This window comes from Lolium perenne, chromosome 7 (assembly GCF_019359855.2).
Source record: "Lolium perenne isolate Kyuss_39 chromosome 7, Kyuss_2.0, whole genome shotgun sequence".
Taxonomy (NCBI): Eukaryota; Viridiplantae; Streptophyta; class Magnoliopsida; order Poales; family Poaceae; genus Lolium; species Lolium perenne.
This window is the reverse complement of record NC_067250.2, coordinates 9,724,253-9,742,840: the sequence shown is the minus strand read 5'-3', so window position 1 is coordinate 9,742,840 and position 18,588 is coordinate 9,724,253. Positions and strand designations below refer to the sequence as shown.

General features: G+C 44.1%; 2 protein-coding genes across 4 annotated transcripts; one reads left to right on the top strand and one right to left on the bottom strand.

Moving 5' to 3' along the window:
- The first annotated feature begins 1,004 nt into the window (after positions 1-1,004).
- On the top strand, positions 1,005-8,774 carry LOC127311478 (protein TPX2). 3 transcript variants are annotated; one of them, XM_051341909.2, is made up of 15 exons: positions 1,005-1,454; positions 2,889-3,044; positions 3,307-3,463; positions 3,891-3,999; positions 4,976-5,023; positions 5,372-5,496; positions 5,589-5,664; positions 6,933-7,036; positions 7,198-7,267; positions 7,487-7,552; positions 7,640-7,702; positions 7,778-7,852; positions 7,951-7,984; positions 8,082-8,163; positions 8,387-8,774. In XM_051341909.2, the coding sequence occupies exons 1-13, from the start codon at positions 1,208-1,210 to the stop codon at positions 7,957-7,959; spliced, it is 1,305 nt and encodes a 434-aa protein (XP_051197869.1). In that variant the 5' UTR covers positions 1,005-1,207; the 3' UTR covers positions 7,960-7,984; positions 8,082-8,163; positions 8,387-8,774. The 3 variants fall into 3 exon arrangements, with proteins under 3 accessions (XP_051197869.1, XP_051197867.1, XP_051197868.1); XM_051341907.2 differs by having other exon boundaries at positions 7,941-7,984; XM_051341908.2 differs by having other exon boundaries at positions 1,028-1,454; positions 5,375-5,496; positions 7,941-7,984.
- A 2,668-nt stretch (positions 8,775-11,442) lies between these two features.
- Positions 11,443-18,028, bottom strand: LOC127311479 (LRR receptor-like serine/threonine-protein kinase SIK1). Its single transcript, XM_051341910.2, has 26 exons — positions 17,603-18,028; positions 17,144-17,215; positions 16,797-16,868; positions 16,610-16,681; positions 16,277-16,348; positions 16,005-16,076; positions 15,806-15,877; positions 15,645-15,716; positions 15,489-15,557; positions 15,298-15,369; positions 15,136-15,207; positions 14,979-15,050; positions 14,826-14,897; positions 14,678-14,749; positions 14,522-14,593; positions 14,331-14,402; positions 14,142-14,213; positions 13,989-14,060; positions 13,826-13,897; positions 13,661-13,732; positions 13,513-13,584; positions 13,361-13,431; positions 13,148-13,279; positions 12,718-13,056; positions 12,249-12,619; positions 11,443-12,073 (listed from the first exon to the last, which is right to left on the bottom strand). The coding sequence occupies exons 1-26, from the start codon at positions 17,848-17,850 to the stop codon at positions 11,723-11,725; spliced, it is 2,949 nt and encodes a 982-aa protein (XP_051197870.1). The 5' UTR covers positions 17,851-18,028; the 3' UTR covers positions 11,443-11,722.
- Between the last annotated feature and the right edge of the window lie 560 nt (positions 18,029-18,588).

Sequence of the window (18,588 nt, the reverse complement as noted above, 5' to 3'; positions counted from 1 at the left end):
GCCTAATTCCTGTGTTTCAAATGCTATTCTAGGAAACTTTCGTATATGAATTCCGTCACGTGAAATTCGTTTGATTCAAACGGGGCCTTACAAGATTTTGGAGGATCGGGAATGCCTACAAGTTGAAGGTTTGTTTTGAACTGTTTTTCCAATAAAAAAAACTAGGTACACTACAAGTCCCCCGATACGCCATGCACGCACGTTCCCCACAGCTTCCGCCATGCACGGCGTCTTGGCTGATAGCCAAAGGCAGGTCCGGCGTGACCGGCAAGTGCCAAAAGCCGGTGGCTGGCCGTCGCCAAAGTCCAAGCCCGGCGTCCCCTTTCCTATACTACTATGGTGATCTCGGTAGCGCCCACAACATTTTGAACCCCATACGTACGTACGTGCCTGCCTTCCTGCCTGTCGTTGGTTTCTTCGGTCACGCGTATCTCGATGTGCAGTTGCCCACACTGGGATACGATACGAGGACAGCCGTCAGCCGAGCCGGGAACGGGAATGGAAGCGGAACCCCTGACAAGCGCTGCTCGCATCGCATCGGATGCCTTCCGCGCGCGGGCGCGGCTCCCGAGGCAAGGCCGGGACGGACGCGCCACCGGGGAAAGTACGCTTCTGCCCTCCTTCGTGCACGCTGCTACGGAACGCTGGTCCAGTTGTCGCGTCTCGAGCTGGAGCAAAATACAGTAAATTTGATGGCCTGGCTTTTGTTTTCTTCTTTCTTCGCGGCGCGCAACGAGGCGACGACTCCGTGCCGTGCTGGTCCGCCGGCCACGGCCCGGAGACGGTCACGGCCTGCGCTCATCACGTGGGCCCCGCCTCCCTCCCAAAAGTTCCAAAGACCAACGTTGCCAACTTTGCAAACACACCCCTACCAAAACCACTAAACACTTCCCTGCCGCAGCGCCATCTTGCGGTGCTGCGCTAGCTTCGTTTCATTCTCGCACGAAGCGAAATCTGGAAAGAGCAGGGGTGTCTCCGGGAACCACGCGCGCGAGGAGGTCAAATCGGGCAGAGGCCGAGGTCAGGTCAGGTCAGGCCCTCCTCCCCCGTCGGACCCCGCATTTCAAATTTCCTCGCCCCCATCCTCCTCCGCTCCGGCCACCTTTACACGCCCAACGGCTACGCCGCCGCCCGATCCACCCTCCCGCCGCCGCGGGCCCCACCCTCGCCGGCCAGGCCCCCGCTCGGCACGACCGCAACCCGCGCCATGGACAGCGACGACGAGGAGATGCGCGACGCCTACTCCGTCGAGGACGGCGACGGAGACGGCGACGCGGGGTACGACGAGGGGGCCCGGGACGGGCTCATGGTCATGGAGGTGCGCTGGTTCGAGGTCGACCTGGACTACGAGTACGACGCGCCCAGGTGGTTCGACCTCGCGCAGGAGGAGGCGCCCGTCGAGGCCGCCGCCGCCGAGATGTGGTTCGCCGCCGCGCCCAGCTACCCGCCCTCCCGTACGTACCCGCCCGCCCGTCCACCCCATCCACCCCTCCCTCGCTTCCACATTACTGCTAATTTCGTACTGTACTACTATTCTGTTTTCCTTTCCCCGCCCGCGCGCGTGAGGGACGATTATTCATCCGAGAAAGGGGCCCCGGTCGAGCGGGAGCGGTAGAGGAATTTGTGTGTCTACGCTAATTCCGTCCGCGCTCGCAATGTGCTAATCGATCCTCCACGCTTTGTGCGTGTCTATGCTAGAGGAATTCGGTGGATTAGGAAAGTGGGCCATCTCGCAGGATCTTCGTGATTACTCTAATTCTCAAGGAGCCGCGGATTCCCCGCTCTCCCTTGCGTCGCCATTTCGGGAAACCTGTGATGCTTGTTCTAGGGACAGGCATTTATTGTCAATTTCCGAGCGCTGGGGTCCGGGGGCAATTATTATGCTGCGAATAAGATGACACTTTCAGACCAGCATATGCTTTATGGCATTCTGGAACTCTAGGAATCATAGGGCTCTTGCGATGCTGCATCATGGCAAATATTCGGGTTAGCGATGTTACTACTTCAGATGTATGCTGACAGCGAGCAATGGCTTTCATGGCTTTTATGTTTGTAGCAAGATATGTGGACACTACCAGCCACAACGATATATTAACCTCATATCGTTCTGTGAGAAAAATAAATGTGATATCGATTCCTCCTCATTCAAGCAAGCCTGACGATGTGAAATATTGGAGAAGGGAAACATAATGTGCATGTAGATGTGGTCATATCACGTATAATCTCTTATGCTCCCGTTTTATAACCTCAGAAGAAAAGTTGGTTACCTGAAGCTCATTGGGTTGTCTGCCGTTCCATGTCCAATGGGAATTATGAGTTCTGTATAGTCTACAGATATCCACATCTAGGTGAACATTTTATGAGTTCTGTATAGTCTACAGATATCCACATCTAGGTGAACATTTGCAGCTTGCAACTACACTTAGCTTTAGTAAGTTGCACCCATTGTTTCTGTGCTATGGTGCAATCACCTTGATAAAACTTGTATATGATGGCAGAGATATTTTTCTTCTATTGCTTTCCTCGTGTATGTGGACCACTCGGATTTATGTGGCGCATAAAGAGCGGTGTGGGAGTTGATGCATCTTCGTCCAAAGCTTTACGTTGCGTGTTAAGTTGAAGATGTTTTTGGTTACTTCTATAGTTTTAATATGAAAAACTGAGCAGAAGGATAAAACTACCGATAGTGCTTGGTAAGGGAGACTTCACCGAATTATGAAAAAATGGGACATGTGCAACTACTAAATATATTTGTTGATCTACACATAAATATTATTTACTTGCTTTACTATGAGCACATTTGGCTCTTCAATACTTCTCTATCTAATTTGGTACTGTGTTACATTGCCTGAATAATATCACTAATATTTTGTCTTCTGTTTGAATAGCTTTAATTGCTATGATGCTGGCCGAAGATCTTGGTTTGCCGAACCTAAGAAGCATTGCAGTTGCAGATATAGATGCTGCACATTGCTCTAAGCTGTCGCAAGGATGTTCCGGTGCAGCTGACCAAAGTATGTATCAATCACATGTGCCAAATGAAGGTACTAGTCAGCTAAATGCTCGTATCTATTGATTTTCTTGATCATTCAGTTGTCACCTACATCTATGTATATTGGGATGGAGTGTTTGCCTTCTATTTCTTCGTTCATCTCTATATGTATTACTGTCAATAGCGAGCACTGCATGTCCAGTAAGCTGATCAATATGTTGTTCATCGTTCTGTAATTTAGCCTGACATGGTTCTGTCTTTTGACCCATTCTTTAATGAAAAGTAATTGACTTGGTGTAATTTATGCAAAATAGGACGGATACCATGCTATGGAATATCAAAAAATGAAAGAAAACCTGCCACTCGAAGTATTGTGAAGGGGAATTTCTCCAAGGGGTCCACACTGATGAAGCCTACAGCCAGTCAATTAGCTAGGCAAAACAGGCAGCTTGAAGTGAAGAATGTCATGCCGTATGTACTGCGGTGCCTTCTGCTAACTGATATTCTGATTTCTTTTCCTGGGGTTGACTACAAAAGTTATTTCTATGGGCCATCTGCTGGGTTTCTTGCTTTAAATTTATCCTGTTACACTTGCAATATTTATACGTTTGTGCTTCTCATGTGTTCTTATTCAACTGTATTCTTGATTTAATACCACTGGCCATAACAGTTATACCAACATGTTTGTTCAAACATTGCTGCAGTAACAAGCGGTCTTACTTCTCAGGCTCCAAGCTCTTTTTTAGTGTTGTCTTTCTCACTTTTTTTTTCTTGACCATTGTCACCTCTACTTTTCTTATCCTTTATACTTAATTCATTTTAAAGAATATAAAGTAGACAAATGATGTTTTGTTTGTTGCGAACACCATGAAAACTTTTAAATTTCCTTTGTTTTCAGGAGTAAAAAGTCAGTTGGAGTGAGAAGCGAGGGAAGTACCATGAGCTCAAACGATTGCACTAACCAAGCTGGTAAAAGGCAGAAATTAGAAAAAGGCCATCTCAACAAGGTACGTTTCTACTTCCTTTGGGGGAACATGAATTTGCTATGTTTTCTGGGGAATTTTGGGTTTTGTTTCGACTTTCGAGCCCATGTTTTAGTCTGGGGACACTTGAGTTCCTTCTTACTTTTGAGAGAACATGATCGTATTTCGTATGAACTAGTTTGGAATGCTTATTCGATTCAGCACCTAATAGTCATGATATCAGCCAATTTCATTTTTTGAAGTAGCTGAGGAAGAATTTGTAAATTAATAAAACCGGGCGGACGAATTTTCCATCTTGAATCAAATATGTAGTATTTACAGTAAAAAGTCTTTGTTTATTGGTAAAGAATCAATATACTTTTAATGTCGAATCGGGATTGGCAAGTGCAGTTTTTTCTTATGCATTTAGCATGAATAAAGTAACTGGCACAACAAACAATCCTGTGGTTTTCTCAACGAAGTGGCAGTGTCATTTTGCTTGACCTGTCAGCTTAAGTTTGCCAACAGCCTCTTCCCAGTCTTTACCCTCTGCAAGTGGTTGTCATTTTTTCTGTACTTGGGAGCTTCAGTATTGGCGCAGGGAAAAGACTTTTGGTTGCTTGAACAGAAACTGACATTTAAGTTCCCCGCTGAATCCAGGATGAACCACTGTTTGCTTTGTTACTGGAAGTACCAAAAGTCACAGGACTTTTTTTTCAAAAAATCGTTAAAGAAGAAATCTAAAATAATCCATGACTTGAACAGAAAATCCTTTTATACATATGTTATCGATAAATGGCATCTCTAGTATTGCTGTTAAAGTCTGTAGCAGGAAAGCTTGTCTAGTATATGCCTGGGGGCTTATGTGCAGACATTGTGCCTCTGGTCTTCATAATTGAACTTTTGCTTTTTTATCTTTAGACGAGATGTTCTTGATAACAGGAGGTGTTAGTTTGCATTACTTTTGCTGCATAACCATGTCTCTTCTTTTACTGATGCTATATTTTTAATGCTGGTGCAGGTTGTTCCTACAAGTCAACATGAATTAATCCACAAGGCTCATGAAAAGGTAAAAGCATCCCCAAAGCATGCAGTTATGTTGATGTATAAAAGATGCTTCATGCTTGTACCGTTCATTTATCCTGTAAATCCTGGATAATTTTCTAGGTGTAATATGTTTCTATTTCTCTCAAGCAACTTTATTGTTTCTTTTCAGTAGCTTACTTAATTTTCCTTCTGAAAATATAATAATCCATGGGGTGCAAATAGCCATAGCCCAATGGTTGTTGCACTCTCCTGTATACTGTCCAGTGAAGATTTTGCTGTTATGCTAAAAAGATGACGACTGCACTTACTTCCGTGTGGTATGAATAATGTGGGCCTCAAATTTTGCTTGATGTCACTATCATTGGTGCAGCAGAATGTTATGAAGAGTAGCTCTGATCGTGCCACTGGTCTACCTAAACTGAAGATTACAGTGCCGAGAGAACCTGAGTTGGCAACTAGGCTAAGAGCAGAGAGGTCAAGGATTCTAAGAGCAGTGTAAAGTCACTTTACTTGCTATTCTGTTTTGATGTTTGAACATAAGATACTTCTGCTATGATAATTTTCACACCTTTACCTGGAATTTTCAGGCCAACTAACTCAAAGCAGTTAAATAAACGGGATTTGCAACCTGCTCCTACGACGCAACCAGCATTGACCAGAAAGGTGGGTTTCTGAACTATTGAATATATATGCATTCATGCTAAGCAGTCATATTAATCTAATTAGCACAGAATTATTCAAATTTGTGACATATTTCTGAAGAATACCAGTCAGAAACTCACACAAAGAGTAGCAAACCCTACAAAATTCTGCAAGTTAGTATGTACTGACACATTTAAGGGTCTTAGAGGACCCTCATATTCCTTGGGAAAATTTCCCAATTATGGGAGAATTGGACGCATTTTATTTCTTATATTATATAGAAAAACAATCATGGTCTGAATATACTTTTAGTGGGAAACTGGAGACATACTTTCCAGTAACATTTCCTTTCTAGTAGTCTGACACTTCAGGAGTAGTTCTTCTGATGTTTTCTTACCCCCAGAAACAGAGAAAATGGAACGATTTGCAGGGTATATAAATCTGATACTCATGTTCAACTATTCAGTGCAGCAAACATCATAGTGTGTAATTACGCTTGCTTTTTTTTTTTTGTCCTTGTTGCTTGTTCAGTATTCTGCCTCTAGTTTTGTGGCTAAAGCTGTTCAGTTTATCTTAATTTTCCTCTTGGCAGTAGAATCAGTGTAATGTATTAGAACAGGAACTTTCACATTACGGTGGAGGGATGCTAAATTTGCACCATGATGTATTTGTCTCTTTCTTTATATGAGTATATGTCGTTGCCACTCAAAAAGAGTAGCAAACACTACAGAATCCTGCCAGTAATATGTACTGACACACTTCAGGGTTTCAGGGAACCCGCATATTCCCTGAGAAAATTTCCCGATCATGGAAGAATTCAGCGCATTTTATTTCTTATAGTTTAAGAAAAAAATTCATGAGTCTGTGAATATACTCTTCGTGGGAAACTGGAGATATACTTTCCAGTAACATTTCCTTTGTGGCTGGTCTGGTAGTCCAACACTTCAGGAGCGGTTCCACTGATGTTTCTTTACCCCCAGAAACAGATAAACTGTAAGGATTTGCCGGGTATATAAATTTGGTATATCAATGATTCAGTGCAGCCATACATCATGGCATGTACTTACCTTTGCCTTTTTGTCCTTGTTGCTTGTTCAGTATTTTACAAAGCCTTTTGTGGCTAAAGCTGTTCAGCTTATCTTAATTTCCTCTTGGTAGCAGAATCAGTGTGATGTGCATTTCCAGATTAAGTTGGAGGGATGCTAAATTAGCACCATGACGTATTTCTCTCTTTCTTTATATGTGTATATGTCGCCGCTGCTCAACATTCAACACTTCTCTTCAAGCAGGTCGTGCAACCATTTCGGGCCCATCAGCATGCGAATGTACAACATGCCACTGTTCCACCAAACATGCCAGCGTGTGCGCCTAACCGTGCAATTAATCTCCACAAGTAAGCTTGCTTCTTATGTTTCTTTGGTTCCAGTTACATTACCAGTTACCTATGTGATATTATATTGCGAAGTCATATATATTGCCTACGATGAGGTCATGTGCCAATTTCTTTTGCTCTGTTGAAGCAATAATTGCTGTTTCTTTGTTGTCTGTTAACAGCATCGATAGAAAACCAGAAGATTCCAGAGATGGCACGTTTAAATTTAAAGCTCAGCGATTGGATAAAAAGGTATCTGCCCTGAACAGCTCTATGCTCATATGTGAGCTAATTTGGAGCATCGTATTGGCTATTGAACAGATATTTTGATGATAATTCCATTTTCTTGGTGTTAGTTGATTTTTATCAGACAGATACATACATAATAAATATAGGATGCTGCAGCATTTTTATAGTTTGTTCAGACAACAGCTGCAGTCAATGATTCTCCTACTTTCCTCCTTTAAACAGATATTACAAAGCAAAGGAGATACTGGTTTATTTCAAAATGCCAAAAGAAATCCTACAGTGCCTAAGGTAGCTTTCTTGCAATATTCTTTTCTCTGTTTTTTCTCGAGGTATCTATTTATCAGAATATCCATGTTTTATGGTTGACAATCCTAGGAATTCAACTTGTCAACATGCCGAAAGAGCAAGCAGGCTCCATTATCTGAGCTCTTTAACAAGGTTTGTACTGATAGCACAAACATGAATTGCCTTCAAATTACTTCAATCTGATATTTACGCAAATTATTTGGGCAGCTTTCTTTAACCGCCGAAGGCCGCCGTGCCATGGACCGTCAGGCAGTTGAACGTCCAAATTACATCACCACCAAGGTTAGTCGCTCGTTTCCGTTTCATTTTGTTGTTTGCAATGCCCTTTCATGTTAATTCAAAGTGCTGAAATATCACCTTTTATTGCAAGGATTGCAAAGAGAACATGATTGGTGCCATTCGTTGTTAGCTCTGGTAAGTTATATTTTAACCAGTAAATTGTCGCTTCCCAATTTAATTTTACCAAATTGCTTGACAACATGTCAACATACCATTTTCTATACCTTTTCAGACCTACTTAGTCAAGAAGAATATTTATACCGTTCTGTTTGACAAAGGCTGATTCAGAATCTCATTTCTGCACCTGCACAAAGGTAACCATGTTTCTCTCATTTTCCTTTGTATGCTCTCCCTCACCGCTTCTGGCGATCAGCATGCTGCTTCGAGTTTATTCCCAGCAATATGATTTCTTCTTTGTAAGCACAAGAGTGTGATTGCTAATCGTACTGCTAGTATATCGATCTTGCATCATTATGATATCGAAAACATGCAATTCAGTTTGGTTTGTTGACAGTGTCCTTCTCCATCTTGTTGTAGGCTAGGCGTCTCTTTTGGACAGTAGGACTCACAGGGGGTGGGCTCATCCTCCTTTTCTTCATCAAATAAGATGAAGCCATACATTATTTAACATTAAGGCACCCGGCGATCTCCGGCGTCAGATAGTTTGGTTGATCCCTGAGACCAGACAATTTTCCCCGTCTTGCCTGTCGGATGAACAGCTTAACATAATTGCATATCTGCTTGTGGCCGTGCCGGAGATCCCATTTTGTACAGCTTGGGTAGAGAAACCCAGCCATCGCTCGTAGTGGGTGTTGTGGGGGGAAAGCGGCTGACCCGACCTGGTGGTGGTGTATCTGCCGTGGTTCTGAAGTTGTAAACGAACAACAGCGCAATCATCTGGAAAGTCGTTCGCTTGGTGTCTCCATTCCTTCTTTCTCTTATTATGGTTTGGGAAATGTCCATGTGCTGCCTCCGTTTTTTCCAAAGAAGCCAAAATATACGTATAGTACTTTTTTTTTGGCCGATTCATCACAGGAATCTTGTTGCTACTTATAATTGGCAGCAGCAGGAATCTCTGCAGGTTCTTCAGAGCTTAATCGAGCAGTGCCGGCACAGTACTTTGCTCAAGGCAGCGAGCGGTCAAGCTCGGTTGGAGCAGGCCGGCCGGCGGGGTCCCGGGAGCGGAGACGAGAAGACACCATGTAACCTCACATCGCGCATCGGTCTGTCCCGTCACGAGCCCAGGAATAAAGCGTCGTAATGTACCTGACGGCACAGGAGCTGCCTGCCGGCGGCATGCATGGCGTCGTCGCTTCCAAATACCTCGTATACCGGAGCCGATCGATCGGACGGCACGGCCGAGAGCTGCTCACGGGCACGCGTCGGATGTCTACGCAGGCGAGCTTGCCTTGGTGGGAGGGAGACTGCACACCATACAGTGTCCGACTGTTCGTGTTTGGGAGAAGAAGATGCCGGTGGTGGTGCCCAAGCAGCTACCGTGCGCGCGCTATCAGCTGCATGGGAGCGGCACGCAGCGTTTCGACAGTCGTTCAGAGGCTTTTTCATGCTTCAGTTCGACACCAGACCCAGAGCAGCCGCTGCAGCGGCTGCCATGGCATGGCAAGTCTCCGTCAGCAGCGTGAGAGGACGTGTGCTTTCAGCTGCAGAACACGGCTGCCATTGACTAGCTGACGAAGGAGGGAGAGACGCCCTGGCTGGCTATGTATGCAAGGCACAAACGATTGACACAGCAACAGAAACCTACTGTGCACACACTATCTGCTGCAAACCTGTTACAGTATATTTTCTCTACAGATTATTCAGATTTTACACTACTCCCATCTTACAGAAGATGGCAGGCATCCTGAGCTCCTATGAAAGAAAAATGGAGATATTTGAGTCATTGCAGACTCCACCATGTCCTACTCCACACATGCACCTTTTTTTTGTGTGGTTTTCCACTTAGTCATCTAATCAACCAATTAGCCCGGTTGACGGGTTGGGCCTTGCATGTCGACGCCTGAATAAATGTACTACCTCCGATCCATATTACTTGATGCTAAAATGGTTGTATCTATAACTAAAATGCGCCTAGATACGTCTATATTACTGTCAAATAATATGAATCAAAGGGAGTACAAAAACTTTAATAACTTAAAATGTCCTTAAAAAACTTATTCTAAATTTTTTTTCGATGCACTCTAGAATGTTATAGACTACATTCGATATGTATCATCAACTTTTTTTTTTTACTTTAAAACGTTTTTCTACTTATATTTTAACACAAATACTTATATCCCAGTAAACAAATCGTAGGAAAATAATTGTACTTACACAAATTATGATTTTTTTCGTAGATGCTTTATAGGGTGTGATTTACCTATTCATAATTTTTTTCATACATAAGTTATACTCTAAGGAATTGATAGAAAAATCATGACTTTTGGATGAAAAATTATTTTCCTATGATTTGTTTAATTTGTCACTACTAATTGATTTATAAAATTACATAGGATATTTTTTAGCAACCATTGACGCTTCATATAAAATTCCTAGTGTGCATACATAAAAAATCATATTTGGATGCAAACCATTTTAATGATTTTTCAAAGGTTGTAGAATTTATTTTACATCAGTTGAAGCATTTTAACGCGGGGCACATTGCAATAGATTAGATCACCACCTAGTGGAAACTGCAAAAAAAATCGTCAAAGTGATGGTTTGTGTAACACATTTGAGAGTAGTGTTTTGGAACATGGGAGCATATGCTCCCTCTATTTTGAATTTCATCTTACACAAATTTTGAATTTCAAACAAATTGAAACGAAAAATTCGCACGTGTATCTTCACGTGCTACGCGCTCACAAAGTTGTTTCATAAAAAATGGACTTGCCATGTGACGTGTGTAAAAAAGAGAAAACTTAGTCCTAAAAATAATGCTTTTTACAAGATAAAATTTCTCTTTTTTACATAGACCACAAAAAATATTGATTTTTCGTGAAACTTGACGAATGCACATATATTATGGAGATGTACATGTAGAATTTTTTGTCAAAAAATTCCAACAACTCGAAATATAATTTTTTGGTATAGGGAGCATACGCACCCGGGAGCCGAATTGAATTTCCGATAAAGTAGGAAGTGATGGTGAAGCTATAATTTCCTCTATTTTGAGGATATATTGCCTCCTCCACGAATTGAGTGCGAAAGTTCGCCGGAACAACTCAAGGAGAGAAGGAGATATGCATGATGGCACTGCCAGCTGCTAGTATCTGACAAACAAGCAGGACAGGGGAACAGGCATAAATACACATCAGCAGCTACACAGATCAGAGATTCAGAGAAAGCAACCACCACCGTACAGTCACAGTAGAGAGGCAGCGGAGCAAACTCATAAATACCGTAAACAAAAAATCAGGGCAGCAGCATTTACACTGCACAATCCTGTGGATGCAGCAGGGCATGATGCTTCGCATGGTTCAATTCAATGCACCCCCAGGATCCAAAGAACTCATCTCGATCCTGACTGTATCTCTTGCCATCATCACAGCACATAAATTCTGGGGGCTATGAAGGCGATCACGAGACATCTCTGATACCAATTCCGATCCACTCTTGAATGCCCGAGAACTCCTCCACGCAGCAACCCTAAATCTTGATTATGTTCTGACGAGACACTTCTAACACCCAATGCCAAGAAGAAAGGCAAAAGAAAAAAAAAGGAGGTGAAGAACAATGGCACTGTCCATACATCCATCAACTTCAGAGATCCTACACCTATTTTCCTGCACTGTGCTACTATGCTTTCTTAGCTTCTTACTTCCAGCTCTCTCTACCTTGGGGAGGAGAAAATTTTGGGGCGAGGATTGGTCATCACATTGTGTGCTTGGAAATGACCTCGCCGAACCGAACAAACCACTGCTCGTCGGAGGAGCTGTTGTCGCCGATGTCGGCACCACCATGGTCCATGTCGGGCGTCGTCGCCAGGTAGCGGGTGTAGTCGATTGTTTTCGAGGCTGTCACAGGCTTCACGGCAGGGGCTGGCATGAGCGAGAGCAGCACCCTTGCGACCTCGTGCATGGTTGGCCGGTCGATGGGGTGCCTCTTGGTGCACAGCAGGGCGAGCTGGAAGGCCTTCCGGACGAGGCCCATGTCCGTGCATGTCACCGACACCTCCGAGTCCACTGCCTCCATGACAGTGTTGTCATCAGCTCTTGAGAGTATCTACACGTAGACAGAGAGGGTCATTCATAGAAACCATGGCAGCAGATCATGCTAAAGTTCATAGTACGCTATAAGGATAATCGCATCATATTCTTATGAGTGACTTGCATCATTCAATAAAAAGACAACAATAACATGATCTGAGGACTTCAGTGTGGGTCTGTGGGAGACTTACCAACTGATGCAAGTTGGAATCGTTGTCGACAGCCTTCAGCCCCGTGAGCAACTCCAGAAGAACGATACCAAAGCTGTATACATCAGATTTCTCATTCAGCCTGGATGTCCGGGCATACTCTGGATCAATGTAGCCAATGGTTCCTAGCACATAAGTGGACGCATGGGACTTGGCAGCAGGGACAGTTTTTGCGATGCCGAAATCTGAGAGATGTGCTTCAAAGTGCTCATCGAGCAAGATGTTAGAGGACTTGACATCCCTGTGGACTATGCGAGGGTTGCAGTCATGGTGAAGATAGGCCAGGCCTTGTGCAGCACCAACTGCGATCCTCAGACGTGTGTCCCAATCAAGTTTCACTTTCTTTGATGGACCTGAAACAGAAGTAGATGATAGATCATTAGAACAATGCTTGTGACACCGATAAATGCATGAAAGGAAACAGGGTAAATCAGATGTCAGTAATCCTAACCGTGGAGAAGATCCCACAAGGAACCATTTTCCATGTAGTCATAGAAGAGTAGGTTTCCATGAGGAGAGAGGGAGAAGCCATGAAGGCTCACAAGATTCCTGTGCCGGATGCTACCAACTGTCTCTAGTTCTGTCTCAAACTCGCGGGCACCATGGTTATATTGACTGTAAAGCCGCTTGACAGCAATGGCCTTGCCACTCTTGAGCACACACTTATACACAGTACTTGAAGCGCCATAGCCTATGATGTATTTCTCACTCAAATTCTCTGTCAGCCTCATAATATCATCATAGGTATGGATAGCCATGTCCATTTGAAGGAGTACTATCTTTGGAGGCCCTGCAAATTGTGAAGAAAAGCTGAGATTAGTGATTTGTAAAGATATTGTTCTGGCAGAGAATACAGTTCACTGGCTTAGATGTACACAAACCTTGCGCTGGTTTCTCACATGCTTTGACAAGTGGATGCGGTCGATTTGTTTTATATATTGCCAATAGCATAACACAGAGTAATACGATGAAGCCTAAGACAATGCATGCAATCCCCCACCGAGAAAGAACCACTGCAATACGAAGTATGTAAACACGAGTTTGAAAGCAAGTGGAATGAAAAGCTAACTATTAGCTTATGACTTGACTACTACCTTTTGGTCCATTAGAATTGCTGCAACTGGAGTCTTTACAGCGAATGCGCAGCATTGGATTGCCCAAGAAGCTGCATTTAGGTATAGGTTACTATCAGCAATTTATAAGATAGTAACAGAAGGGCGTCAAAGGTAGTAAGGGTATTCAATACCTTTCCATTGGAAATTTTGAGAAGTTCCTAGCCGATGGGATATGTCCAGAAAGGTTGTTGTATGACAAGTTCCTGAAAAATTATAGTATCCATAAACTAAATGCAGGCTAAGTAATCACCAATACTACATGGCAGAGCTAAAACTTACAAGGTATTTAAGCTGAAGCAGTTAGCCAACTGAGCAGGTATCTCCCCAGCCAAACTATTGTTGTTAAGAATCCTTCATATGATAAAAACAAAGCACGGTAAATACTTGGGTTTGGGATTTCGAAGTTCATAGTTCATGATAATAGCACGGCGAAAGAGAACTCACAGACTATCAAGGTTCTGAAGTTGGCCTAGTTCTTCAGGGAGATAACCAGACATGGCGTTGTTGGATATATCACTATCAATGTTAAAATTAGGTCAGAAAATTATAATCACAAGATTACCACCAACAGAACGCAAATACACAAATGACAAGGGGGTTCACTTACATTACTTGGACACTTCTCAAGTTCCCGAACTCAGCAGGCACAGATCCACTAAGATGGTTTTTGCTCAAATTCCTATATTCAGAATTTAGAACATTAGGAAATATGATCATATGCGATGAAACATGAATTATAAGAGGCTGGTTCTGAGCATACAACTCAAGAAGATGCTCAAGATCACCAATAGTAGCAGGAACTGGTCCAGAAAATCCATTGTAGGAAAGATCCCTAAGCCAAAATGAAGGAACAAGATTAAAGTCATCAAAATAAAGTGGATACAACGTGACAAGTATCAGAGAATTCATGGCAGTACGTAACGAAATATAGATGCATGAGTCTCCTTACAGTGTGTCCAAGTTGACGATATGGCCAAGTTCAGATGGGATCTGGCCTTTGAAATTGTTCGAGGATAAATTCCTGCAATTTATATATTCAAAAGAAGAATAACATTTGAGATTCTTCTCAAACAGAATTATACTGCAACATGAATTAAGTAAAACAAATGTAAGCAAAACGCTACAAGTTCAGGTACTCACAAGTAAGTCAAACTCTCCAAATTTTGGAAACCAGCAGGGATAGAGCCGTTCAATCTATTGCCGTAAACATTGCTGAAGATGATACAAACACAATTAAGCACAAAGCGCAAAACTCTCCAGTTGAGTACCAAGATAGATACTTGCTTGCTAACTTACAATTTGTTTAGAGCAGTGCATGAACTGATGTTCGTAGGAATAGGGCCCTCAAGATTGTTGTTGGCAAGGTTCCTAGAAAAAAATACAATTCGTCAAGAATTACATAGATCGAAACATACATTAATCAGTAAAACAGAACCATCCTTACAATTCAAATAGCTCTTCCAGTTTCCCAAGCTCAGCAGGAATTGTGCCCACTAATTCATTATCATCCAGTTGCCTGTATGGAACAAGTTCTGAATCTCATATAGTTTCAGACCAACTGAATTACACTATTATCCACATTAGAAAAATCACTTACAGGTAGCTTAGTTTAGTCATGTTCCCAAGTTCTGGTGGTACTTCTCCAGTAAGTTTATTGCCATGTAAATATCTGAAGATAAAAGGTGGCAGAAAATATTAACAGAAGAAAACAATGTTGTTTCGATGAAAGAACAGGTCTTGCTGATGATACTAACAGTTTGCCAGTGTATGATAGGTTGCCAAGTATCGGAGGAATGGGCCCTACTAGTTCATTTTCGCTCAGATCACTAAGAAAGAAGAATTGGACACGGTAAGTCATTATTCAATATTACATGAGCTAACAGACTATAGGGTGTGAAGTGTTGCGGTTTACTCACAGAACAGCAAGAGCTTGCATGAGGCCAATCACTTCTGGAATTTTCCCAGTCAGTCTATTTCCTTGAAGTGACCTATGGAACAATAATGAAACATTAAGCATAAGTCCAGACGTGAATAGAACAGTATATCGCAGGAGTACAAATAAGCTAAAGTACAGATGATTTGCTTGGATTTAGTCAGGAAGGCTTACAGTGTGGCTACTTGAAGGAAACCTATATTGTAAGGTATTTCTCCAGAGATTTGGTTATACGAAATGTCCCTGTATTCCATAAATGAAGTTCACATAAAAAAAACTAGACAAATGAGCACCAATCATGTATCAATAAAGTCTTAAGAAGAAACATACAGAATCTCAAAGCTAGTGCAGTTCCCAATATTCTCTGGAATTGTTCCTGTGAGATTGTTGCCCCTTACATCACTGCAGAATCGGAAGCAAAAGATCAGTGTCGATTTAGATCAGTTTGCATGATATGAGGCATTGCATCTCCATGTAAGCATAGAACTTACAAATACCACAGGCCAGTCAGCTGGCACATGTCAGGTGACAAGGTTCCAGTCAGTGAATTACCCCTCAAGCCTCTGAAGATCAAGAGAGCAAAAAATGTTAGTAATCTACTCACTCCATTCCCAGATATAAGACTACTGAGGTAGTACTTTTTATTACTGAGTGAATGAGTAAGCAAACATGGTATAGTCTAGTTCTTACAGGTATTGGAGAACTTCATTCCAGTAGATGAGCCTTGGGATGTCGCCTGTCAGCTGGTTCTGCGCCAAATCCCTATTCCAAGAAAGTATTTGCACATTTCATTACAAAAAATACTACTACATGAAGCATGACAGAGAAATGCCACGAAAATAGACATTTTTCCTGTAGTATGCTAACCGCAAGACAAAAAGGTTGGTACAAAAAGGAAGGCAGATCACCATGTTTGTGGAAGAATGCCAAAATAAGTAGAGTCACGGAGAAAGCAAACTCACAAGGTTTTGAGATTTGGAATTTGGGACAATGTAGAAGGGATGGGTCCAGTGAGCTGGTTGTTCTTCAAAATCCTGCAGCCAGAATAGAGAGAAGAAGAAGCATCATAACTCAAGCATTCTCTAAACCATAAGAACTTGACAGCAATCCATAAATTATAGAGAGTCAAAAATTGTTTCATTTCTGCCAAAACATCCTAAAAAGAGATAAATGTCAAGTAGAGTCTCATTCCTCGGTATAACCCAAAAACATCCCAAAGATGGGTGGAAAAGTGATCGACATATATCTCTGCTAAAAAGGTACGCAAGAGAAACAAACAATAAAGCAGTGCTTACAAATCCTCAAGTTGCTTGAGCTTGGAGATGGAGAAGGGGATGTCTCCATACAGCGAGTTGAAGGACAAATCTCTGCAGTGCACAAGAAGAGGCATAGGTCAATTATAAAATATAAACAAGAACCATGTATCTACAGCAAAAAGGTTGGAGCGGAAGAATAAAAGAAGACCCAGATTAGGTGACGTACAGATATTTTAAGGAGACGCAGTCCCCAATCTCATCCGGGATTTGGCCTGTGAGCTTGTTCCCCTTGAGATCCCTGGAACAGAGCAAAGCAAATCAATCATTAGGGCGCGCGGAGATAAACTACTACGGCAAGCAAGCAAATCCAATCCAGGGGAGTAGTATATACTACTATAGGGTTAATGAAAGTAAAATAGTAAAGAAGTGCGTCACATCATGGTATGAAGGGTCAAATCAGATGGATATTATAAAGAAGAGAGGAAGATTCATGTCTCGTCAAGTGCACAAAATCTCAAGCAGCGGATGCGAAGGAAGGGGAGCGGTAGTACGCTAGTGGTCGGCAGTACTTACACGAACTGTAGGGTCTTGAGCTCCCCTATCGCCGGCGAGATCTCCCCTCCCAGGTTGAGATTTGACAGGTTCCTGTTTTTTTATTTAATCCGACAGAAGAACGCTTGTCAGTAGTAGTAATAATCATCTAGCAAAACAAAGAGGGTAGCAGATGATTCTTTACTATGCAAGGAACACCATAGGATCCCCCAAGAAAGCACATTTACTGAGCAGGCGACATGTTTTCAAGCGCAGGCATTCACGGCAAGGGAGGAGGGAAGGAGCAAGAACTGTAACAAGAAGTGTGCTGCCGCTGCTCGATCGAAAAGCTTGTTGAGAAAAACATGGAAGGACAGAGGGTGCAGTGAAAAGAAAGCAAAGCAGAATCCTTCCATTCGCGTCGCAATGCCCGAGGAGCACGGCAAGAAAACAGAGCAGTAAAGAAGAAGCAGCAGAAGAGGAGGAGGAAGAAGAACGCACAGGGCGAAGACGGCGAAGGAGGCGTTGTCGCAGGCGACGCCCCGCCAGGCGCAGTGGTCGCGCCCGCCGTCCCAGTCGGCGAGCGCGTTGGCGGCGTTGCCGAAGCCGGCCTTGAGCGCCATCAGCGCCTCCCCGTCGCCTCCTGCTTCAACCCCTTGCGGCGCCGCCGCCGAACCAAGAACCACCACCATCATGAACCCCGTCGCCCACCGCCGCCGCCACGAGGAGGGCGGCGCCCTCGCCGCCATTCCGAGAGGCCGCGCGCAGCAGCAAAAGCGACCACTTTCCTCCTGCCGCCACCACCTCCGCGCTGGCTACCGAAACAAGAACCGACCCGGGCTGAGTGAGGAAGCTACGACGCCGCCGCTCCCCTCTCCATGTCTGATGGGCAAGCAGGCAGTTGTAGATGGGGGGAGGGAGGGAGGGGGGCTGGCAATGTATTTGTCGTGGCCGCGGTGGAGGCTATAGGCGATAGCGACGTGACTGTCGTTGCTTTCGGGGGGCAGCCGCTGCGCAGCGCTGCAGAGCGAAGCAGAGGTGCGAGGTGGTGGTGGCGCCACTGCCAGGAGAGAGAGGGGTTAAGGCTGGCGCGGCGGGGCCGGCGGCGACGTGTTCGTGGGGTCCGCCGTGGATCTCCATTGCCCTTTCGAAACGCGCGGCGTTTTACCGTGGCAATGGCAGCTGGGTCCGCCGGTAGATGGGCGATTAGCGAGTGTCGGGGTTTAAGGAGAGGTTTGAGAGGTGGTTACTGGTTCGCGCGATCTCTGGGTACGGCGGTGTGGCCGCCGCCGGCGAGGCGGCGGGCGGCGGGTGGGCCCGGACACGTTTGAGCGTACGGAGGGATAGGACCGGACGGGGTCACGGCATCTCCCTCAGCGACCGTTTTCGTCCGCCGTGATCGGAAATGCGTCTGGGGTTCCAGCGCCGCGACGCAAAGTGACCGGGCCGTCCGCGGAGACGCAAACCTGGCCCAAATATGCGCCAGA